Here is a 26,471-nt window from a genome sequence, read left to right on the forward strand (position 1 = left end):
TTACCAGCATACCACATCAACCCAACTGTCCCCTACCAACACTGGCTCTCACCTCTACAGTCTCTAGGCTGCTGCTACAAATGAGGACTCAAGACACACTTAGGAGTAGCTTCAAACCATTCAGTAATAATAGCAAATACAGAGTAAAGGAAAATAATCGTTTAACTCTGGCCACATTCAAAGCCTGCCTGATGTCTCACAGCCTTCTATTCAATTCATCCTGATTTTTTCCTGTGGGTCGAAAAGACAACAATACACCCAGCATTTAGTCTACTACTAGGGGTTTTGAGCTCCAAATAGAAAATTACCAGCAGATCAGCTTCTTGGAGGTTGGCAGAGATGTATATTTAAAAAACCAAATTTACAGCTTCAAATGGGAATGCACCTATAGAACAGATACCATGCTGGTATTTCATTTTCCTGTATTGAGGGAGGAGATAGAACTTCTGGAAACCAAATCAAACCAAACGAAACCATACCAAACAAAACAAAAACCACAAAAAGCTTTGGTTGGCAGGAAAGCAGGAAATTAACTTGGAATCAATAAACACAAGTTTCTTACTTGAAATGTGTTTAAAATTTGTGAAGCACGTTGGAAACCTGCCCAGAATGTCTTCTAGAAAAGCTTATTTTGAGTGTAGCCCAAATATTATGAGTAGGAAGTCCTTGTTGCCTGGAATGACCTTTGCCACCTCCTACCTTACCTATTTAATCTGCTTCATAGATTCAGCTCAGGATCCCTCCAAGCCATTTTCCTAACACTACTTCTCTCCCTCCTTCTCTGGCTGTCTTCTTCCAACCCCTTTCCTCCCCCTCCATTTCTCCCTACTTCATTTAATAGGTTAGGCATCCTTCTGGGTGTCCTTGTATTCCGCATTGTGTAACAATTACCATTCCAAGTATCTGCCTCTGGCATACTAAAATACAAGGTCCTGAGGGCTGGGAGTATGTTTTATTTATCTCTGATTTCCTTAATCCCTAACACAATGGGTGGCACAGAGAAAACATTCAATAAATATTAGTTGAATAAATGAATGGATGAATGAATCACCAATTAAATTACACCTGGCATACCACTTAACCATAAGTCTTTTTAATACTGTATATTCATTTATTAACCCACTCTTTACTGAGCACCTACTATGAGCCAGGTGTTGTGTTAAGCAGTAGGTATGTAAAAATGGATGATATCAGTGGAGCCCTTGCCCTCATAGGGATAAAGCTCTAAAATTAAGTATGCTTATTTATGAGTGTAACAGTATGGGAATGGGATATTCTTTTCTCAGAATGTCAACTTAAGCCTCACTCTGAAGGGAGACTCTACACGTATGTATGAAGGATGCAGGACTTGCTAGAACAAAGCAAATGTAATCTAGAGACAGTTGCACTCCATACCCTGTACCATTACAGAAAACTAGACATTTGAAAAGAATTACTTGAAGTAATGGGATTCATGGATAATGACAGTGCTGTGGCCTTTCCCCTATTTTCCTAAAGATGGGGAGAAGAGGTTTACCCCCACACTGGTAAGAGAAAAGACTGGCATCTCCTGCACATGTCATGTATCTGTTGAGCTGCTGAAATTTCAACATATTGCTCCTGGATCAGAGAATAAAGGTGTTATTAGGAGAACTTGTCATGTATCCTCAGAAGTTTGGGTTTTGTATGAAAAAAATGAACAGCAGTACTTGTTTCTCATCTGAATAAATTCTGAAGGGAGTAAGCTAGCTAGAATACCTAAGATGGTAGGGTGAAAGCAAACATGTTAACAGTTACGTTGCATTTCCACTATTTAGCAAGGCAATGAACACACATTCTTGGTGTGCCAAATAAACGGTGTGGAAGATAGATGTGAATCATTTTCAAAACATGTCAACCAGGAGGGCTATCTACTTGAATAAGGAGAGCCTGGGAGTAAGAAGTTGTATGAGATATGCTGGTAGGAGGTGATAGATAAGAGGAAATAAGATACCAGCCAGAGATTGCATTGTTCATCCATGAATGGTGTCATGTGCAGGATCCTCAGGAATTACCAAGGAACTCAAGTTCAGCCATCAAGAATGCAGTATTTGGAGGCTTCCCATTAGAGAAGGCAAGAGTTCAAATACAATAGTGTCAGTCTTGTACAACTTTCTTCCATCCACTCTTTCACTCTCAGCCCTTAACAGTAGAGAAGCAAGCAACAGGAGTGGGAAAGAGAATTGGAAAAGCAAGGGTAACAACTGTGAAAAGCAAGGGTAAGAACAGACAAATGTCCACCTTTCTGGACATCTTCAAGCCAAAGATTAGGCCTGAGCTGGGGGCAAGGAAGGAAAAAAAGCGTTGAATTGGTTTTTAGACTAAAGTTTTATTTCAAGCTATCTGATTTTTTAAAAAATCTGATAATGGACTGTGCTAAAGTACTTATCACCAATACTTTAGCGGTCTATTAAATTGTAAAACACCTTTGTTCATTCTGAGTCTAATGGCATGGCATATAGTAACTGAGAATCTATGGAATCTTTCTGAAGTATCCTCCGGGTACAGGGAAAATAAAAGCAACAGAGGATGTTTAATGGAAGTGACTGGAGAAAAATAGAGCCATTGCTTATTCACATGCTCTAGAGCTTAACCCATTCAATAAATTGCCTACCTATGAAAGACACATATGTGGGTTTATACACACACACATTTGTATAACAAACTTTAGCTCACCTCATTTGCATTATGATTATAAACAAATAATGGGCCATCCAAAGAACATGGTATCTTCTACTCGTAAGGCCCTTTATGAGTCTTCTAATATTACTTCTCATCCCATGGAGCAGTCTTTTCTATTATATTATGGACTGGGAACAAATAACAATAAAAATAACCAGAATGAATTGAGTGCTACCATGTACTAAAACTGGGCAAAATGATTTATATATGTAATACCTCATCTCATCCTAGTTCAGTTTTTACAAGGAGTAGATAAGGTCATTCTCATTTTAGAAATGAGGAAACAGGCTTGGAGAGGTTGAGTGTAAAGAAGTCTTTAAGATTTAGATCTGGGAGGCCTGCCTGTACTTCAGAATACTTATTTGTGGATATATTCTTAACTTCCCAAAGTCTACTTGAGGACTTCTGAAAAGAGAGACATAGTCCTTTAGAGAAATTCCATTCCTCTGTAGTGTATGTGATATTATTATGAGATTCTTCCATATATTAGAACTCGAATATTTTCTGTAAAACATTTGTAGATTCTGTGTTAAGTCTATCTTCTACATGGTCTCCCATGGGGAAACATGGTTGTTCATTAACTTCTTTATCCATTCAATGAGGATTTATTGATCATCTAGCATAAGTAACAGACCGTAGTAAATGCTGAAGTTAACCTGATGAACAAGACAAAATTTTTGCCTGAATGGGAAGATATTGGGCATCTCCCTACAGATTGTCCCTCATTTGCTCTAATCATTGCTCAATTTCTTCTTTTTTTCCAATTGTAAAATAAGATTTAAAAAATATATCAGGGCAAGATGAACCATGAGAGACTATGGACTCTGAGAAATAAACTGAGGGTTTTAGAGGGAAGTGAGGTGGGGAATGGGTTAGCCCAGTGATGGGTATTAAGGGGGGCACAGATTGCATGGAGCACTGGGTATTATATGCAAACAATGAATCATGGAACACTACATCAAAAACTAATGATGTACTGTATGGTGACTAACATAACATAATATAATAAATACATAAATGAATAAATACATACACACACGTCTTCTAGAACACAATGAGACACAAGCTCTCATATACAAATATATAACGATCGCACTTAGAAAAGCAAACAATAAAATCCTAAATATCCAAGATAGTAAGATAAATGGTGATTAATATACCAGATAGACTATTATGTCATTGAAAATTATGTTCATGATAGATTTTTAATGCTATGGAAATGGAAGATAGTATATAACTGTCTTTGTAGACAGTTTTGATTCTATTTTCTGGGTGTGCTTGTGTGTGGGTTTGCCTCCAAATGTGCATCAAAGAAAGGCTGGAAGAAAATATACCAAAGTCTTAACAACAGTTACTTAGTGGATAGTTAATGTTAATGGTATTTTCTATATCTTCTATTTTTTCTCTAACAAGCATGTCTTACTTTTAAAGTGCAAGGTGCATGCCTAGTCTGTAAAGGGCTACCGACTCTGAGACAACTGTACAATCAGCACAGTGGTGCTTCTACTTGGGGACTACAGTGTTTATAAATTAAAACGAGTATGTGTGTGTGTATGTGTGTGTGTAAACGTATGGTCAATTTTTTATTTTCCATGACTCACTTTTTATCCCATTTTCCTTTCTCACTGTTATCCCTATGAGTCACATCTCCCCACAGTCAGTTGAGAGCCAACCATGTTTAATAATAGCCTAAGAAAAACATACGTAGGATGATAAACCTGCTGATGGCAAAAGGATAACCACTATGAGTTCAGAGCCAAGTATAAAATGACTTTGATTATACTTATCTCTTAGTTTATTGGAGTTCCTGATTGCCTCTACACACAAAGATCACTGATCAGTGACCATTGATTCAACAATAGTTTTGACCATTGATGTAGAATCATAATAGCTAATAAGAATGAATAACAAATTTGTAAAAACAGAAGCTCCCATTTTGAGATGAAATGACTACTTTTTAAAATAGCAATGGGAATTTGGAGGCTATAAATGTCTTCCTTTTTGACATTATCTGCTTACAACTTGTAACCAATACTTTAGCTATCTATTAAATTGTAAACTACATGTTTTGTGCATCCTGAGGTTTAATGGCATAGCATGCAGTGATGGCTAGAACTAATGACTAACAAGACATAAGTAAATGAACCTGTTTCGGTTGAGGCACACAGTGGATTAGAATTTTTATTAGGTAAAATTGATTTTTGATTATGTAGCTGAAAAGAAAGCTGTTAGTATTTCTGCTATCTATATTTCAATAGAAATGCAACACAAGTATTTTGTACAGTATGTTATTTGAAAATTAAAAAATATCAGAAATAGATTTATCCCTTTCTCTATTAGCATACAAATCTAATATTTATCTTTGGAGGCATAGAAGTTGGAAAGTTTGTATGATAGTTCCCCCAGCATTCAGTCCATCTCCAGAACAGCCACAGACCTCCTCCACATGTCATCTTATCTCTCAGCACAGCAGATAATGTGGAACATGATCTAACATATCTCATGTCAAATGCAGCACAACTGTACATAAGCTCAAGCCAGCAAAGATAGGGGATTATACCTCAATTATTTGCTGGAACTAGGTTTTGGAGAGACTGCTCAACCAGTATGAGACAGTGTACAGTGAATACTAAATTGAACTCACATTCCTGGAAAATTGAAGCCAGCGACTCAATGTACTTTTCCAGTGAAAAGGAAATACCCATAGGCACGCTCTCGGGGTGCTGGGACATTTCATGAACAGGACAATTATCATTGTTTGTTTAGGCAATACTTACAACTATAGAGGACCTGCCCTCACATAAAAATAAATTATACAGCCATTATGGATTACTATTTGAAGTGCTACAAGATGTCTATGTGTACCTATTATCCATCTCACGCTCCTTTATCCACCTGCCATGGTTGTCGGAATTTTCACCATCTTGGAAGACTCCACTGTTCTTTCTCTAGGTAACCATGTCACTTGAAAATAATAGTGTGTCAGCGATTAAGGTAAATTAAGGAATGGCAAAGATTCATGTATCTGCTTTGCTGCACTCTAATTTTTATAGTTATATCTCGTATATACTCAATGACATAGCGTTTCTGTATAAATTTCCAGGAGCTTAATTCAAACTTTTTTTTTTACTGTAAATGACTTCACTAAGTGTATGAATCACAATAGGCTCACCAATAAACACTTGACAATATAGCATAAGTTGCATCAATCTTATTCTAATTCCTACAAGCTTCGTGGCTCATGAACAGCATGAGGTCAAAAGCAGTCAAGGACTTCTTAGACATAATTCCTGAGCCATGTTTCTGCCTCCACTCCTTCCTCTCCTCTCTCAACCCTGATTCTCCTCTCCCCTAATTGATCTGATTAGGAATCTCCCATGTCCTCAGAGCTCTAATTCTCTCAAACTCAGCTCTTAATTCTCTTCTTACATTGCACCTCCAACAGTACCACAGGATGCCAAACATTTCTGTCTTCACAGCATTCTCCAGGTCACAAGACCTTTGACAATCCGCGCCCGCCCCTCGATCCCCATCACTTGTTGTCAAGTAAGGAGACTTCTTACCTTTGGCAGAGATGCCCTGGAACCCGAACTCTGGGTGGTCATTGTTAAGACGGTGGTGATGCCCAGTGCAACCCTAGCAGGGGCTGCATCCATGTTTATCCAAAAGGAGACCCAGGACAAAATGACTATCAACAGACTGGGGATATACATCTGGATCAAATAGTATCCCATCTGGCGTTCCAGGTGAAACTTAACCTCGATGCAGGTAAACTTTCCTGAAAGCAGGAAATAATGATATAAAATCCAATTCAAATTTATCTTTCCCATTCTTGCCTTTCATTGTTTAGTTTTTAAGGGTATTACAGGTGGATTTGGAAGATGGCACAAAATGCTCACCCTACATAACCAATTCAACTCTTTTTCAACTCTACCAGTAATTCAATTAACAGTTGTGAGAATGAGTGATCTAAAGAGTCACAGGACTAAGGGCGCCTGGGTGGCTCAGTAGGTTGAGCATCTGACTCTTAATCTCAGCTCAGGTCTTGATCTCAGGGTTGTGAATTCAAACCCTGCATGAACCTACTTTAAAAAAAAAAAAGAGTCACTAGACCAAACCATTTTTCTGAATCTGTGCTTGTAGCTTGATTATTTAGACAAAGCTTCAGAATTTGCAAGCCTGTCAGAAACTTACCAGTAGAAATAGTCACATTTTGTGAGGTTATAATATGTAATATATAACATATAATACATAACCTGTGGTATATATGTATAGCATATAATATATAATGCATAATATGTAACAGTTGAAAATAGTAAAGTTCACATGGGGCTCTCAAAGTATTTGGAAAATTGTCTATCTTTGTGCTATTCATAATAAGAGAAAAATATACATTTGTGTATGCCCTGCATATAATCTAGTCATTGTAGCAATTTCCTAGCTTTCTGGGTAATTGCTTGAGGACATTTAGAATATTCCTAAAATCTATTTACAGTGTTACAGTATTTATAAAAAATAATACATACAAAGATATTAAAACTTTTAACATACTTTAAAGAGACAGATGTTCCTGCCCCTTGCCATTTTTCTTCCTCTTTAATTGGTTTGGAGACAGAACCCTGGAAGGTAATTTGGCTTAGTCCACACAAATTATGAGAGATAAGGTTGGATTCCTCTTGGTCAGGAAAAACACCTTGGAATCAGGTTTTGGCCACTTCATAAGAAGCACTATTGACTATTGGAATAAGTATTCATGAACATTCTATTTAGCAAGTGACCTGGAGCAGTCACTGAATAAACCATCCTGTCTAGCTTGCCTCTCCATGATCAGCTTATGTGGTATCAAACACCGGGACATTCATAGGAAAAGCCATCAACTTTACTGGACAGGCATGATTTTCCAGGTAACAACATATGCCCACTTGTTACTACCAACTCATATTCTCCCTCTGACCCATGTGTCTATCAGCACCAGTGACAGTGCATGGCATTAGAGCCAGCAGAATTCCCATCAGCTGGTTTTCATCCAAATTCTTATCACCATCACCATCAAGGAGTGGAGAGCATAGTAACTGTATTTCTGGGTTTACAAAGACCTATGTGGTTATTCCTCTCTTCCACTAAGTCAGAGAATACAAACTGATCTGAGGATCCAATGGCAAGAGCGGATGTCAAGAATGGGCCAGAATTTATACGTTTCCTGCACTATATACAAAGTCTTGTACACATTTCCTCAGACTCATTTGACAGCACATGGTTAGCAAGGGAACAGCAGAAGAATCCCAAATCTTTTTCCTTCTATCTCCATTTTGGAAAAATTATCTATTGGGCTCACTGATTTATGCCAGAGGGCCCAAGCATCTTATCTGTAAAGGGGGTTTTGAGCCAAGGTCTGTGTCTTGTAGCTCCATTTTCTTGGTAAAGATATAGCAATTAAGGGGGTGTGATATGTAGGCCATGTTGCAGAATAGAGCCCACTTGGGCTTAGCAGCTGAAAGTAAACTTACCAGTGTTATAGTGCTTCGTGCAATAGCCAAGTTCCTTCTCTTCTTTCAAAATAAACTGAGGCAGGGTCAGTCCTTCAGCAACTTGAACTGGACCATCGCTTAACCACTCAAATATCAGGTCATTCATCGTGTACCCAACTGGAGTAAACAAATCATAGCGAAAAATTAAATGCATCTTTCCAAGAAAGCTTGAAAGTCTAGCCATGTAAAGAACAAACAAGGAAACCATCTAAAGCAGACACATGCTCAATCAATTCAAAATCATTTTTAGTAAGGGAGCTACAATCATCATGTCAACTACATGTCATTGAAGCCAAAGAAATTGAAGAGACAAAGCTATTTCTGAATGATTTTTTCTGTGTAATGGGAGAATGGAATCTATAAAGTCCATTTTCTTCTGCCCTCTTGATTTACTAAATCTTTCTGAAGAACAAACAAGTAAATGGATATAAAAATCCTTCGAAGGTTGTCTTTACTTGAAAGAGCTGTGTCTGTGACAATCCAGTAAGATAATCCAATCATGGCACTAGTGTTTGTATTTCAAATGAAAAGAATTCTTCTTCCTTTTTATTAAATGAGAATGAATTCATCACAGTCTGCCTAAAATACTTCCATTGCAAACTTGGCCCCTCTTCTAGGGTATTTTAGATTCGTTTTCAGAAAGCTTATGTTAGGATCATAGGGAAAGGAAGGGAAAACTGAAAGGGAAGAGATCAGAGAGGGAGACAAACCTGAGAGACTCTGTGTCTGGGAAACAAACTGAAGGTTGCTGGAGGGGAGATGGTTGGGGGGATGGGGTGATTGGGTGATGGACATTAAGGAGGGTACATGATGTGATAAGCACTGGGTATTATACACAACCAATCAATCATTGAACACTACATCAAAAAGTAATGCTGTATTATTGTTAGCCAATTAATTAGCCAATCTGTTGGCTAATTAAATTTAAATTTTAAGAAAGAAAGCTTAGGTTAAAGTTCTTATGGTCAATCCTCTGTTATTTTGCCAAGTGGGGAGGCATAGGCAGACAACCTTAAAGGAAGTCGTGGAATAATGCAAATCGGGAATGTTCATTTGTGCTAGCATCTTGCTAACTGGGCCCACTCATCACAATAACTAATATGAAGTAAAACAGATTCTCCATCATGTAAGGTCATATTGTTATATGACTCCTGAACCATACAAAGCAAGAATGTTATCAGTTTAGTAAACCAGAGTTAGCTCTTGGTTTCCAAGTTCCCACTAACTAGGTCATTATGTGCTAAGTGTTTTTGGATCTTTTTGCACCCCAGGACGAAGGCTGCTATTCCTTCAGGTATCATTTCTCTCCCTTCCCTCTTTGTGGTATTTGAACTCTAACATGAAAGTGAGGAGGACAAGGGATATTATGTGAGGTCTTGGTGAGCCAATAACTTGAGCATATTTATTGAGTTTATAGATTCTTGTTTACTGTAAGATAGTGACTCACCAAAGCTACCCAGAAGTGAATGACAGTTAATTGGAATCTACTTTCCTCTTTCTTTCTTTGAGCCACCTTTTCTATTCAAAGCCAAAAATAAAATATGGAAAGCAAGGGATTATGAAGAGGAGCCTATACAAACACTGATGTTCCACAAAGAGAATGGCCAACCCTGTCTCTTGCAACACTATATGAGTACTTGTTGGGTGTCTCCAACCAATGTGAGAAGATTATATCCCCATATTCGTGTAATCCCATATTCATATCCAATCAACCCACAATAATAGTTGTTGCCAGCCATCCTGAAGCCCCAGACTGGGACAGACAGATGAGGGGAAGACAGTTGGGGAAGGAGGAAGTAAGTAATATGAGGGTAAAAAAGGAAGGAATAATTCCCATCCTTCCCATTCGGAGTTAGTGGTGAACACTTTGTGGTTTCATTACTTCTAGGGCCTGCAAGGACCAAGCGTATTTACTAATTGGAGTTTTTTAAATCTTGGAGGAGCCTCAGATGACAGCTATGCTTGCTGTTTTACAGAGAAAATAAGTGTTGGGTTGAGGCAAGAGAGAGTTTGGACCAGTAGAGGAGACACAAAGAAGGAACCATTATATAAGAAAATGTTTTTCTCAATTTTCTTCTCAAGAGAAGAGGCAATAGGAAAAAAAAAAAATACATAAAACCTATTGTAAATCAGGAATTCTCATTTTGTCCCTGACAACTTCTTAAAACAAAGACATTTCATTATTTTCTCTATTTCTGTAGGGAGTTTCAAGGGAAATCTACAGTGATTTTAAGTGATCACAAGAAAACCCTGTAACTGCCTCTTTTTTAATAATAGTTGATGTGTCTTTTTATCTTCATTATTCATCTAAACCAAGAAGTTAAAAGTATTTGCTTGCTCTTGCCTCATTAAATCTCCTAACATCCCTGTAGGTCAGTACTGCTTATTATTCTCTGCACTTTACAAACAGAGAAAGTGACAGAACAAGCCAAAAAAATTTTCATGTCTCTTGCCTAAATATCCTATTACCTCGGAGGCATCAGCAGCGTATGGCACGTGTCAAAGATTTCAGTGACATCAGGGCTAGGACATAAAGGGGACAAAGTAGACAGCATTTCTCTATTTCCTTCCCCATGCCTTTGTGGATCCCCTACCCATCAAAGAGAAATGCCTATTCTTCCATATCATCTCTTGCCTCCCTGTTCTTACGTCCTCCTCAGGCTAAGGTCCCTGTATCTTGTTCTCAAATCAATTATCCCTTCCTGCCAAAATTCCTTTGGGGTAATGGTCTATATGAACATAAGATAGAAACAAGTACAGTTTTCTGATGAGAGAGTGATTCATTTTAGAGATTGAATGACAAGTAATTTTAATTTTCCCAAGAGATGTTTTCATTTCAAATAAAAGCTACTAAATCAGGTTTGTTTTTGTGAGGAAGGATGAGGTATTTGGCATTTTACTTGAAAGATTTTCTGTGTATGAAACATGCACACTTGCTTGTCCTTCCATTAGGGCCTTGGGAGTTGGTAATAGGTAGAGAATGAGTCTTATGAGTCCTTTCTTCTTAATCACAAGCTTAAAGAACCAAGTCATCAGTTAAAACAAGCAGGCAGTCATTTCAACAGTGGGGACTTACAGCTCTCCAGCTGCATTGTACAAGTCTGGACATCCATTGGAAAATTCTTCAAGTCCATGGGACAGGATAAGGTCAAGGTGAGTCTTAGATAAAAAATTAAAAACAAGTTTTAGATCTGCAAGGTCTGATTCTTGAGAAACAAATCAACAATACATTTGGCATTAAGCAAAGAGACACTGATTCAAATAATGAAATCTAAGCTCCATGCAGTGTAATGCTCTCTATTTTTCAAGTGAACAAGTAGTCATTGGTAAATTTTAAGAATATAGCATTTTGTTATAACCCCTTACTCTCTATTTCCCAACTTCCAGTCTCTCATTCCCACCTCAGTGATCTCAAGTTTAGTCTAGAATCAACAAGAGCGCTGAGAAATAGTATCAAATGACAACAATGGGCTCTTGCCCACACTGATGTCCAAAACACGTAAAGTTTGTACTATTTTAGAATTATACTTTGGGAGAGGTGGACTTTGCTTCAAGAACAGTAAATGATGTGATAAACATAATTTGGTTGTGTTGGGCATTGGTTCTCCTTCCATCAAATGGGCAAATGCTTAACTCTTCATTTGCTAATCCACATGGACAGGTTCACAATATATTATAGCACTTATTCTAGAATTTTGACAAATCTGGAGCAAGTAATGCTTGAGTTGAAAAAGACATCTGAGGACGGTAGCTTATACATAGTCTTCACCTCTCCGCACCAAAGAAAGCCTGCTATGTTCTTCCTTTCCTTTTGCCTTAACTTTTCAGAGCTCCAGCCAGCTCTGACCATGCCTTGAATCAGGATACTGACTGAGCTGCTATCTCTTTCCCACCATTTCCTTGTTTATTCCTCAAGGAGATGATGCACACCTCTTCCTATTCAATTTTTCTAGACCTCAGAAATGTAAGGAAGGAGAGTGAGAATCACCGGATCTAGGTTCCCTTCCCAGTATCGCCTCAAACACTCTCTGTCCCCTAAGAAAGACCTTAAACTCAATAAACATTCATCTCCTTTTCAAAGGATGGGATAGGATAAAATGATGCTATTCCCATTTAGCTCCAACATCAGCATCCCTGTTACTCTGAAGTTCACTGCTCCAAATTTTGTTCATTTTCTCTCAGACATCTTTTATATGTATAGAACCCTCTGATGCTTGAACAGGTACCTAAATTCTCCTTACTGTCATGCTCTTTCTTGCTCTCCTCTCCCGGTTCCCTTGTCTTTTCCTTTCTCAGCTTCATTTCATACATTCCACGCAAGCCAAGGCAAAACAAGAAGTAGTGGCACACTTATGTTAAAGGAAAAAATGCTTGGGAGTTGAAGTGAGATTAGGTGAAGAATCTATGCTGACAGTCTTCAAAATTTTGTTAAAATACAAGAATGATTGGGAAAAGCAAGATACAAAGCAGTGCATTGTAATCCCAATTATGTAAAAACAAGCTTTCAGTCTTGGAAATAAACAACACTCTGTTAAAAGTAAGTACTTCAGTTTGGTGGGATGATTCATATTTTGTTTTTACTCCTTATCTGGCATTATCTCTGTTGACAAGTATAATTTATCTGAAGGTGTCCATCTTCACATAATTAAACATGCCTATCTTCAAACAATAGCTGAAAGGTAAAATTATGAAATTCCGTCTTATTCAGTAATCCTTTTTTATTATTATTAAAATTGTGCCAGAAACATACAGTATTTCACCTTCTTTGATAAACAAACTACCTAGCTTCTATGGGCTGTTCTGAGAACACAAATACCATGCTTCTAAAGGAAAGAAAATAGCTTTGAGTTCTAAACAACTGACTTTAAAATAACATTTTAGACAGGAAATATAATTTTTGTCAGTCATGGAGTTCATTTAGAGATAGATATAAATGGAGACATTGATATTTAGATTTTTTCCTATCACAAAGACTTTATTATTTTTTTTTTTTAGAAAACACAATATTGTTGAGATTAATGGCATGAACTCTTTAAGGTAAAAGTAAAAGAATCAAAATGAAACTTTCTAGTAATCGCTAACATAATAATTTAAAAAAAGGGAAAAAAAAACTTTTTAAGACCTGGCACTTTATTAAGGGGAAAGAGAGCTCAGTAGGATCTATGGATAGGGTTTTGTTATTAAAACAATGAGAATCTATTTATTCTATTTTTTTGAAAAGGAAATATTTTCATCAAATAAAAAATATGTTCATCAGACAAAAACAATCGGGGGCATGTGCATAATTTAAGTGAATCAAAACCAGAAACTGGAAATTTCATCATCATACTTTTGAGAAGTTAGAAAATAGTAATAGTGGAAATGAATATGAATACAGCTTTAAAAAACATGCAACACGTGGGCGCCTGGGTGGCTCAGTTGGTTGGGCGACTGCCTTCAGCTCGGGTCATGATCCTGGAGTCCTGGGATCGAGTCCCGCATCGGGCTCCCAGCTCCACGGGGAGTCTGCTTCTCCCTCTGACCTTCTCCTCGCTCATGCTCTCTCTCACTGTCTCTCTCTTCTCTCAAATAAATAAATAAAATGTAAAAAAAAAAAAACATGCAACACGTAATTCAACGGTATTCCATTTGCTATTGGAAACAACCCAAATTTAATATTCTTAATCATAGGCTTGCTGAATATTATTTTTTTGTGAAGTGAACTTTTCACATTGATTTAGGGAGACGAGGCCTCACATACCATTATTTCTGCCTTTGTGGAAGATCTCGCAAACCTACAGGGACCCAGAATTCTTGGGTCAAAACTATGAAAAGTATGGAAAACTCCACTGAGAGAAATTCCCAACAAGCATGAAACTATCTGAATTCTGTCTCAGCTGAGAACTCAGCCAATATTTTCCTTCTTCCTTATTTGTTTTTCTAATTTCCTTTCTTGATAGGTTTTGTATTGGAACCCAATGGACACCAATACAAAGAGAAAAAGTTAACGGCTCGTAGTTTGCTGAATCAGGTCATTAGCTGACCAAATGGGAAGAGATTGTAGAGACCTAATCAATCCCTTCATGGGTCACAGAGCCCATAATTTATGAGGTCTTGTTTACCACATATCTGCAGGCCTCAAGTTCAGACTCCCCCTCTACTTACTTTTTTCCTTTTTCATTGGAGTATACATTAAACACAGTAAAAACATACCAATCTTATGTTACAGCATAATGACATATTACATCTTTATCCACCTATCTAACAAGCACCCAGATGCAGATTTAAAATACACCCATTACCCCAGAACTTCCCCTGCACTCTCTTGCCTGGATAGAACCTTCAAAAGTAACTACCACTGTACTTCTTTTATTTTTAAGCTATTTTTTATTTAAAAAATGTAAATTTTGGGGAGGGGGGAATTAGATTGATATTATTTTCCCAAAAGGACATCTGTACTGAGATGTAGAAATAGTACCAAATAAGACTGACACAAAATCATACTAAAACATGAAAAAAAATTTTATCTCTTTTACTCTGGCTCTCCATCTATTTTGGTGGGTCTTACAGAATTAAATAGTTTAATTGAAACTCAGGCTTTTTGCTGCCAGATACTGCCTACAGTGTGTCAGATATGCTCTCTTCTTCCCCGTGATCTAAAATATTAAGGCCACTGCCCCTGAGGGCACTGAGCTGAAGCCACCCATTTTCCATTCGTTTTTTGTTAAAGAACTCATTTCCTGAAGCTTTATTACACATTCCCCCACTGTCACTGAGGTTGACATGCATGCATTCAGGGGACCCCTGCTCCTGTTTGCACAAGGTAAAGAATAAAGTTTCCTTACGGGGGCCCTTTTACTTCACTGAGAGAAAGAAAGCTGCGCACCCGTTTCTATACTAAAAGCAAAAATAAATAAATAAATAAAATGAAGCGCAGGAAGCCAGTCTCGCAAAATCTCATGTCCCTTCCTTATTCTTCCTCTCTGCTCAGTTCACCCTGCCCATCAAACCGCTCTCAGGTTTATACCTTACTCCAAGTTTAAATGACTGATAGAAGCAGACATTGTAAATTGTTTCAGTTACCGTTGCATGTATCTCTCCCCTATAACAATGCAAGATCCATAAAGCTGGGGACTCTTTTTTTTTTTTTTTAACCATCTTAAACAGTGCTTGGCACAGAGTATTCAGTAAATATTTGTGGAACAAATGAATGAATCAGCCTCCTAAGGCTGTGGAAATGGGAAAGGACTGTGGATTTAGAAGAGAGGAACATGGTCACCAGAGCCCAGGGCTATTGCCAAATTACAAGGCAGGCAAGGGAAGCCAGGAAAGCTGTAAGCTTGTAAGCTGCTAAGTGGTTCTTACTAGAAGTGCGGCAAATCAAGCTGAAGGAAAGTCAGGAAGCTCAGTCCACCTGTCCTTGAGCCTTGGACAGAAAGCTGGGTCCATGGCCAGGACGGTTGTCACATAGCTAGACAGATGCTGATTAATCATTTAACTTTCCATTGTTAGGGTGGACAGAAAGCTCCCTGACTCTTGAAACAACTACCGGTTCATAAGGAACTCAGTGTTAGAAATGGGAATTCATTCTCAGTGAAAGATTCTTGAGGGGAGAAAAAAGCCATTTGAAGAAAAAAATGAATTTTCAGGTAGAAATACAAATTTTAATGAGTGATCTGCTTGCTCGAAGCAAAGATTCCCAGTGTACTATTTTGGGAGAGTTGACTCTAATGGTACAGGAATCTGTCTTGCTTGGAGAGGAAGGACAAAAGGATACTTTTGTGTTTTTCAGGAGAAGCAAAAGAGTCCCTGGCATATTCCTATTGTTCCTCTGTTAGGGACCATGTTTAGCACTCTGTGTAGCACACCACAAAACCCCACAGAAGGGACAGGACTTATGGTGAAGGGTTTGTTTTGTTTTGTTTTGTTTTTAGCATTACAATGCTGAAGGAAAAATAAAAATTTAAGTGATGACAATGATAGTATTCATAATCATAATTCTGTGAGCACTTGCTATAGGTCAAGTACTCTTATTATTTTACAGTCATGGGATACCATCACATAATGCTGTGTTCTCTTTGTTTTTAAGATAAGCAAATTGAAGCTCAGAGGTTAAGCCATTTTCCCAAAGCTACAAAACCATTAAGTTACCAAAGTTAGGTTTGAACCCAACTTTAATTGATGTCAGATCCATTTATTTTTTTCCACTCTACTACATTTTCTCCTTGTGGGGGGAAAAAAAAAACTTAGTCGTTTATCATCCTCTTTTGTTTGCAAAGTCAACAGAGTGAGTTGTAGATACCTTAGTTGCCCTGTACCTGGTCAGGGATACCCTTTTCATTTTTCTTCGGGAATCCAGACTTCTCATGATCTATTCTTTTAAAAACTCTTCTAGCCTCTCCTGGTAGCCTCACAGAGTAGAAGTGTCATTGACTAGGGATCCAGGGACCTAGGTGGTAGACCCAGTTTACCCATAAAGAGCTATTTGACCTTAACTAAATCTCTGGCCACCCACAAGCCTATCCTGTTCAAAATTTTTATGATTCTAAACTATAAGTGAAGATGACCAGTTTAAAATATTTCTTCTTATAGGTGAATTTGCATTCTTGAATATAATAAAAACTTTAAATGCCAATAATAATGCTTCTTAAAATAGGAACTTTCTGGCTACCTGGGTATATCAGTGACACATTAATTGCCCCCATTGGGCTTTGTCATCCAATATCCTAGAACACAATCCAGTCTTTCCCCCAAGAACATAAGGACAGCCTTATGGTAAAATGTAGGTTTGTTGAATCTCTCCTCTCAGTTGTACTTTGAAATTTCTGAACCATGTGACATTCTAATGCCAGGGAGATTTGACAGAATGCATCCAGTATCAAACAAGAGTATCCTCTGAAGCCACCTAGACCTTAAGTGAAAGTAACCTGGGGGCAAGTTAGAAGTCAAGTTAAAAGTACATCATTAATACAACCTACAGATGGGGAAAGGATCAGGAAATGTTAGGGAGTCAGTCGATTAAAAGACACTGCCAGGCCAGTTGTCTGATCAAGATACCCTTTATCATAGTGAATTTAAACTCTGGTGGGCATAAGTGTCATCTGAACGGCATCCGAATCCAGGTTCTCAGGTCTTTTTGATAATCAGCCCAGGTAATACTGATGTTGGTGTCCTGGAGCACATCTTGAGAAGCATTACTTCCACATGTCTCTATGGATGACTTTAATTACTGTCAATGGCAAAGATTAAAAGGAGAAAATTTTAAAAGGGAAATAGGAAGATTGAGAAAGAGGTCTGCAATTTTTCAGTGATGTTAGCACTTTCTTTGGGAAATATTACCTTCTACTTGAAACCAGAGCAGGACAATTAGGCCCAAGTGGGGTTCTAAGTGATTGTACCAGGGTTATGAGATAGGAGGTGTTAATCATGATCCTCAGTCACAATAGAGAGTCATGCTGGTAAAGTCATGGCTGTGAAACCAAGGTTAGTCCACTGGCAACCAAGGATATGGTGGGTGTGGGGACATCTGGGTGGCTCAGTTGGTTAATCTCCAACTTTTGATTTTGGTTCAGGTCGTGATCTTAGGGTCATGGAATGGAGCCCCACATCAGGCTGTGCTCTGCGGGGAGTCTGTTTGAGATTCTCGCTCTCCTCCCTTTCCCTCTGCCCTTCCCCCTGCTTGCATGTGCGCTCTCTTGCTCTCTCTCTCTCTCTCAATCTGTCTCCTCTTGCAAATAAATAAATAATCTTTTTTTTTTAAAGAATATAGTGGATGTGGTCAGGAAACTGGGGTACTTGCTAAGAAGGGTAGGAGGACAGTTTCCAGGTACAGCAGAGAAGAAACCAAATCCATGCCTATTAAAACACACATATGTGCAAAGGTAGACAATGGAGCTCTAGTCAGGGCAGTGGCAGTGTATCAGGGCACTGTCCCTGGTCTCTGGACTCGAAAATCAGCCACTGAGAAATTTCAAAGAAAGTTGTATGCATTGGATGAACGTCAGCTACAAATTTTACAAAGCTCATGGTACTGGGCAGGAAGGCACACAGAGCACAGAGGAAACACAGCTTCAGGTCCTCAGTGAAAAGATATTAGTGGTAAAAGGTATTAGTGTTAAAATGCCTGGGTTGTAGTCTAGCACATTCATTCAGCAATTTTTGACAAGTGTTTATTGGGCACTGTGCATACCAGACACTTGAAATTACAGTTTCTCTCTCTTGAAGATCATAGTTTAATATTATTATTATTTATATATTATATGGTAATATATATTAATTATATATAGATTCTTTCAGTGGAATCTATTGCAAGAATTATGCATTCATTCTTCAACTTCTTAAACTAGTTCCCAAATCCCCATATAAAAATTATTTCCAGATTATGTCAATCAGACACAACTGAACTGAATTAATTAAGTAAAAGGCTTTTAATTACTCTCTTGTGGCCTAGATCAGTGCTCACACTGGTTGGGTAGAACAGATACCCTCCTTACAGACCTAGATCCTGAGAGGGCTCTTTGAGTGTATCAGGGAAGTAGGACTTGTAATAATCATTTGATGCTCCTAAATAAAAGCCCAAGGTACCCACAAAAGGATCTTGATCTGTGAAGAGCAAAAATAATTGGTCCAACTTTGGCAAGGCAGGCAAGAGATGAAATTTTTAAACTTATCTTCTGAAAGCTTTGTAATTAAATGTCTGCTTCGAACTCACTCATCATAGAAAGCATAGACTAGGGTCCTGCTCACTCTAGCCCTGAGCTATTCACCTAATCTATGGGCTGTGCTTGGCTGCACCTAGAAAGGCTTTCCATATAAGTAAAGATTGAAAATTCATGGTGTGTAAATTATTAGAAGTTCCAGAAAGATCCCATTGCATATCCTTGCTCAAACACCTTCCAACTCTTTGCTGCTACATATAATTAACTAACAGACATTTAGCTAAAGACTCCCATGACTATTAAGATGCAAATATAGGGAAATAATAGTGTTCTAAATACTGTTAGTCGTTTCCTCCTTTGTGTATATGAGTTGATGGACCCTCAAATTCCCTACCAATATCCCCAAGAGCAGACTTTGATACTGAGAGTATTAAATGGAAGGATGAAGCTGGATGGAAAACATGGCTTAGAACAGTGTGGCTAGGGCATCAGAAAGAAATAATTTTTTCAGTGTTGTCTAGGGCTGAACTTAAACCCCCCACTGGATCTAAGCTGTATGGTTAGACTCTATCCTCTTAATTTCAAAGAAATATAAGACCTGTTTTTCACCGTTGACCTTAGGATTTGGAAGTGGTGCCTTATACCACTGTTGGTTCATTGGTTGTTCTACTCCTCTCCCTTGACTAAAATGCCAGTGGCTGACTAGGAAGGTCCATGTTTACCAAACATTATAAAGGCATCACAGAAAATACCCATATGCATTGAGCAATACTAGCTGGGAAGGACAAAAATACAGTATCTGTTCCCATCTGTGCCTGGTCCTTTTAGAAAAATGTGCACACATATGGTTGGCCCATGTTAATTAAGTCCAAATATGGACTGGATTCAACTTAGAGAGTAACTGATAAATCTGTGGCTAAATTTTTCCAAATGCTTTGATATTTCCTGAAGAAAAATGTTTTGAAGGTGTTGAATAAGAGAGGACTAAATTGGACACCACCAGAAAGAGGAGCTCAAAGCACCGAAGACTCAACTAATACTGTTCACATTTTGGTTACATTTTACATTTCAGAGTCATTTCAATGTCATTTCAATATCAAAGTATTTATTTGTACACCCAGATATTCATCAAGATAAAATGTTATGAAGTCTGCACATTAGAATAATAAGAACTGACTTGTCCTTGGTCACTTTATGTCTAAGAGTGCTGCATAGCAATTTTCTTAGCCATTCAGTATCTAAAAGTATCATATAATAATTTTCTTAACATTTTGTTTGGGATTATTTTACTTTTGGCAAAAGAGAAAGGGAACAAATGCTTATGAACTGCAAATAGGGTTTTAAGATAACCAAAGTAACTTTGTATCTGCTAACAGCAGTGAGAAAAACTGCTACTTTGTGAGTATTTTACTTCATTAAGACTTCTATTGTGATAACTGTTGGAGAGTGCTGGCCACTGTTTCTGGTGGCAAAGGCTGGAGATACAATGGAGCCCTGGTCAGATGGTAGGATGCTCCATCCTTGACTAGGTAACACTGAAATCCAGCACAGTTCCTCAGTTTACTCTTAACAAGAAGCTAGAGAGGAGATCTAAGCCATTATCTGAAAGAAGATGCATCTATCACTGCTGTTATAAGTTAAATGCCTCTCACAAGGAGGAAACCCAAGGCAAGGAGGATATCCATCTGCTTGAAACTAGGTATGGAAGGTGAGAGGAGCCTCAGTGTTAACAGGTACTGAATAAGGAAATGTTTATGTGTATGGGTTAAGGGGAATAGGGAGAGCTGTCTCCCCCCTTTCCTCCCTTTCATCTTACAGCCACCTCGGGGTTATTATGACATTCATTGAACGTTTAGTATGAATCTGGAATTGAGAAAAGCTGCAGATCAATGAAAGGTTAAATGACTTCTCACGGTCACTTAGTAAGATTGGATTTGACTCCTAGTCTTCCTAAATCTGAGAACTGATCTCAGAACTGACATCTTCCCCAACCCCACAGCATTCTGTCTGTAATCGCCACCTCATTTACTGTTTTCTATCCTTTATTTAACTGCTAAAATTTAGCAAAATATCCCTACTAAAGTGACACATCAAATAAAGCATTTGTTTTATTGTCCTTTGAAAGGAATGATCACTCAGCTATGGGATGGCCTTGCTCTGAGTGTGTGTCATGTGTAGAACTTTACATAATTATGTATGTCTTTAATTGTCTTTCAATGACTGTCCAGTGATAAGTGTGTTCTCTTTAGTACAGATGTTGGTTTGTAGCTTTAAATGCCACAAGCAAGGATACACTTGTTGGAGAGACTGCTGAACTTTGAGGATGTAAAATTTTTTCCCATTTTAAAATGGATTGCCTTTCTTTTCGATTATGTGCTATGAGAATGCACTAAAGCAATTCATGTGTCTCATAAGAACCATGGTGATATTATACCTATTTATTTTGGGATTAATACCATCCAGGGAGGCTTTCAAAGGCAGCAGTATGGACCAGGTAGGGGCCCATGTTAACATGAGTTAAACAGGCTCTCTAGGACTTCTGAATTTCCTTTGGCTTCCTGCCACAAGAAAACGCAGATAATGAGTAATAGCAGACTAGCCCTTTGACTCTGCTGGCTCAAATTTACCATGTAATTTCCTTTAACCTACATACCTAGTTAGTAATTGTCCCAGCCAACCATCTTTGTATAATTGTCTAAAAGTATATAAACCCATAATTCATGAATACATTCTAAAATAATATCTCATGGATACTCCTGCTGAGTGAATCAGAGGGTATAAATGATCTAATTTGCAATCAGGAACTTTCTCAATAGGGAGTTTAGTATTGACTATTTGTCATTGTGAAACTATATTTTGAACACAAGGCTGCCTCTTAAACTACAGGTAGTCCAATATTTGCTGCCCCACTCCAAAATGAGGATTCTCTTCTCACGAATTGGATATTTGACTTGTGAGAGAAAGACTCAAAGATCCAAAAGTAAAAAAAAAAAAAAAAAAAAAAAAAAATTCAAAAGTAGTTTGAGATACGCATCTTAAACTTCAGAATCCTCTCTTGCTTACTCCCAAACCCTAAGGTACACAGAGAACTCACTCTTATTTCCTCATTCAGAGGGAATTTTGTGGGTGGAAAGGAGATCTTTTTTTTTTAAAGATTTTTATTTATTTGAGAGAGAGAGAGAGAGAGCATGAAAGAGAAGAGGTCAGAGGGAGAAGCAGACTCCCTGCCAAGCAGGGAGCGCAATGCGGGACTCGATCCTGGGACTCCAGGATCATAACCTGAGCCAAAAGCAGTTGCTCAACCAACTGAGCCACCCAGGCGCCCCTGGAAAGGAGGTCATTTTGAGTTATAAATGTACGATAGAGCTATAAGGAGCCTCAGATTTTATCTAATCTTTTCTAGTTCAATCTCATGTTATGGATGAGGAAACTAAGACTCAGAATGACTGATGGGGTTAGAAAAGCAGTTCAATAAGCCTGGAGGATACAGTAAATGATGCAAACAAGTGTGGAGTTCCTGATGCTCTGAGCTACCTTCTCAATATTCTGTTCTTCACACCATCACCCTCAGAGCAAACCCTGATGAATATTAATGCAGTGGAAAGTTACCTCCAAAAGGAGGAAAATCTACTGGTTGCTATTGCTAGTCCAATCAGGTAAACAGTCAAGGACAAGTGTTCATGCCAGCTGCCACATATTCATTGCACAATTCCCTCTTTTCCTCCAAACAAGGGTAAAATCCTAATGCTATTGTATCTGAACCAGTATTATGCCCATGAGTATATGTGAATTTCTGAACCCAATCAGAAGCTTGACAGAGCTTTCCAGCACTTTAAGAATCTGTCATATATAGGGCACACTATCTAAACTCTAATACTTGTACCCTCAGTGGTGTCTTTTTTGAGAACCGCTGCTTCCCACCCTCCCAACCTTGCTTGACTCTAGAAAGAATGGAATCCTTGGGGTTTCCATGGCATTTCCCAGCACTTCTCTGAAGACTCACTGCTTAATTCTGATGTGGGCGCTTATGCTACAGTCATTAATTACTGCATTAAGTCAAGTCACAGAACTAATGAGGATTTGGACACATAATTGGAAAATGAGAATGTAATTTTGCTGGGATTATAGGATAGAAAGATAAACATGGTTCAAATAGGCACAGAGACAAGAAATCACAGCTCTTATAGCTGCCTTCTAACAGAAAATATGGGCTTACGTGTCTCCTCAAAATTGAGAGTAAGATAATCCAACTATCACCATTGGTAACATTTAGGCAGGTCTAAATTCACTGTGCATTTTATTTTCAGCTCTGACATCTAAATAGAGAATTTTCTTTTTTCCTATGCCATAAAAATCATTCTGTAACTAAAGTTAGAATCTTTTGAAGTTCTTGCATCAAGCTCCAGATGAGTCAAAGATAGGAGGTTATGTGAGAAAAGTTGGCCTTTTATGCGTGTGGGTAGATTCGGTCATTAGACAGGATTATTTGGGGAGCTCCATTGGATGTCTGTCTAGAAATCTACACTCCACCTACTCTCAGTGGTGCCTTAATCTATTATCAGAGGGAGAGGCATGTCAATCCCCAAGAGTTCTCTATTACAACTCAAGTACTACTGGGAAGGTAGAACACTGAATCATCCACACCTAGAATCATGAATTGAATCAAAAGAGATTAATGAGAAAATCACCTCCAACACCATAAAAGAATAAGTTTCAGGTCGGATAATGTTTGATGATGAGGGGGAGGAGATAGCTTGGTGATAAGGGGTACTATTGTGGAGGAGAAATCCCGTAATTATTTATGGCTTGGAGGACTCTGTGTAGTTGGAGAGTAGCATAAGACCCCTAGGTACTTGGTCAGTCAAATAAGAAGACACTGAAGGCAAACAGTATTTCCTTACCAACTTTGCTTCAGGTATACCCATTCTGTAGGTATGCAATAAATATTAAAGCAGAATTGTTAGCAGTTGGAGGATCATAACTTCATTAAGGACCTTTTCCTCTAAACAAACAAACAAGTGCTGAATACCCCCATACAGGAAATACGCATACACTTTAGGGAGATTCAAGGACCTGCTAGAGTTTTCACTGAACCCTCAGGTTAAGAACACCCACTCTATTTTAGGGTCACACTCAAGGAGTGGGTCTGTCCTATCCTTAATGTCTGGAATTTGTAGGGATCTGTCTTGAGCAACTTACTCTTTGTCTTAGAGCCTAGAACAGAAAGCACAATAATTAAATTACAAGAAAATATGAGGGCCCTAGAGTATATGGCAATTCCACTTTTGATCTGTATCCTTATAACATATATTGTATTCTACTAATGGTCTTAACTAAATCATCTCTTTTTAAAGATGAAGAAATAGAAATTCAGAGAGTAAGACATTTCCCTAGGTCATTCAGCAAGTTCTGAGGCCAGAAACTCAAGCCCAAGGGTATTTTACTCTAAAATCCTGGTCTACTGTAGTATCAGAAATAACCAGGGTAGCATTCAGCATCATAAGTTTCAGAGTAGGAGCCCCAAAGTGTACAGCAAAGTGAAAACTGGGAGATGAAGAACATGTTGGTGCTGAAGTGAAACACACTGTAAAATTAAATTAGCAACATAGTGTTGATGACCAAGCATATGTCTACTAAATCTAGTGGGACAAAAATGTATGAAAGTAAAAACAGTGAGGTAATTCCCTCCATTCTTCCAAAAATGGTAGCCATTTGTTTATCATGTTAACAAATGTAGGAAAAAGCTACTGGTTTAAGTTGTAGCAACTGTGATGTAAGTTATATAAGGAAGAATTTCTGCATAATGTTAGAGTAACTTATTATAGGATCCAAAGAGAGAATACAAAGTTTCCTTTTCTAAGGGTCCTTAAAATGAAAATGAGTTCTCAACAGGTTGCCTGAAGGTAGGAAAGTTGACTTAATGACTTTAATGGTTCTCTGCAGCCCTTTCATCCCTGGGATAGTAAAATTTTTTAGAAAGTAGTTACGTTATGTTAGTGACATATGCTGTTTAAAACCATCAAATTGCATCAAATTGTTGCACCTTGAACTGAAAGTCAATTGTTGCACCCTGAATTTAAACAGTCTTTTCAGACATTTGCAAAATTTGAAGAAACTTTATGTTCTCATCTTAAATCTTACCTTCTTCCTCCAATAGTTCTTTGAAAAATGATTCCCAAAAAGGTTGGTTCCAAAATGACCTGCCTTTTGAATTGTATTTGTTCCTGTCTTTGGACTTGAGTTGGAGCAAATGAAGAATTAATGTGCAGTAGGAGATGATAGCATTGAAATAGAAGTCAAGAGCTTTGATTCTTGGCCTAGCTTTCCCATTTATGGGCTCCATTATTTAACCTCATCTAACTTGCTGAAAGAAGTCACTTCCTCATTGGTAAAACAAGGGTATTGGATTAGATACTTTGCAACATAATACCTTCAAATTAAAAAAATAATCCTGAGGTTCTATAAAAGTCAGAATGCTGGCAGAAAATTCTCAGAAGCAATAGAAAGTAAAGGAAGAAAACAAATATTAGCACAGACATTGTGGACAAGTGAGACAAGTTGCTCCTCTCCAAAAATACCTTCTCCTTTTTTCTTTCTTATTGCACACCATATGCCATGGTGCCCTGACTTTTACTGCAATCCATTATATTCAATTCAATAAATATTATTTGAGTAATAATATGTACAATACTCAAGGCTCACCTCACTATTCCACTATGGATTCAGGCCTTTTTAAGTAACATGAATTTAGAATTTGACTCTAAAGGGAATGTAGAAAGCAAGATGTGTGTCCTTGGTTATACTTCGGTCATGGATGATCAATACTTAATGTAGTAGGTCAACAAAAACTTAAAAAGAAAACAAAGAGTGAGATCCAATGTATTAGGGAAGTGAATATCAAAGAAGAAATCAGAAGAGAAGTGGACAAAAATAGATTTGACAACTTCTCACCAGCAAAGACTGTGTCCTGCCGAACTGGATAGAAATTTTCTAACAATGATCTAACATTTTTAGCTCCTATTTAAAAGATTTGTTTGAATTTTACTTAAGTACACCAAGTGTTGGAATCTGCAGGATACTTGTGGAGTTTTAGTCTACTGTCCCCTCTTTTTTAAACTGCTGTCTTTTAGGAAGTTTCCTGAAAAATGTGATCTTGCTTGTTATGAAATCAATGGACTGCGTAGTTCTCTTTGTGTTCTGTTTGGGCGTCAAAACCTTAGGCTTTGGTTTCCATGCGGAGTTAATTTTACTTCTGCTTCTACAAAGCCAAGAAAGCATGGAATGTTCATGGATGAAATGCTATCCTCCATTTGTTTTAGGTTTCAGAAAATGCAAATATAAAACATCACCAGAGAACATTATATTTTTAATGTGGACCAATGTTTAAGTAGTTATTTAAATATATAAGGTAGAGGCAATTTATGAATTTTTCTTTGGTACTTCAGTTGTATCCCTTCCTCGTATCTTTATTAACCATCTTCATCCTGATTTCTCATCTTCATAGGCATCAAATGTACTATCAGAATGAAAATTTCGTATCAGCTCTTTACAGCTTAGTATGAATGTAAGTCAATGGATTCCCTCTTCTATAGATATTTACATTGTA

General features: G+C 37.8%; 1 protein-coding gene across 2 annotated transcripts in view; it reads right to left on the minus strand.

The window, feature by feature from the left end:
• LOC111157163 (glycine receptor alpha 2) overlaps positions 1 to 26,471 on the minus strand; it is a 177,980-nt gene that overhangs the window by 99,105 nt on the left and 52,404 nt on the right. For both annotated transcript variants that reach the window (XM_022518436.1, XM_022518435.1), the window contains exons 5-7: positions 11,305 to 11,387; positions 8,208 to 8,345; positions 6,264 to 6,478 (exon numbers count right to left, since the gene is read on the minus strand). In XM_022518436.1, coding sequence (XP_022374144.1) covers positions 6,264 to 6,478; positions 8,208 to 8,345; positions 11,305 to 11,387 — 436 coding nt within the window. The remainder of the gene's footprint in view (positions 1 to 6,263; positions 6,479 to 8,207; positions 8,346 to 11,304; positions 11,388 to 26,471) is intronic.

This window comes from Enhydra lutris, unplaced genomic scaffold (assembly GCF_002288905.1).
Source record: "Enhydra lutris kenyoni isolate GAN:26980312 unplaced genomic scaffold, ASM228890v2 scaffoldscaffold52, whole genome shotgun sequence".
Lineage (NCBI taxonomy): Eukaryota > Metazoa > Chordata > Mammalia > Carnivora > Mustelidae > Enhydra > Enhydra lutris.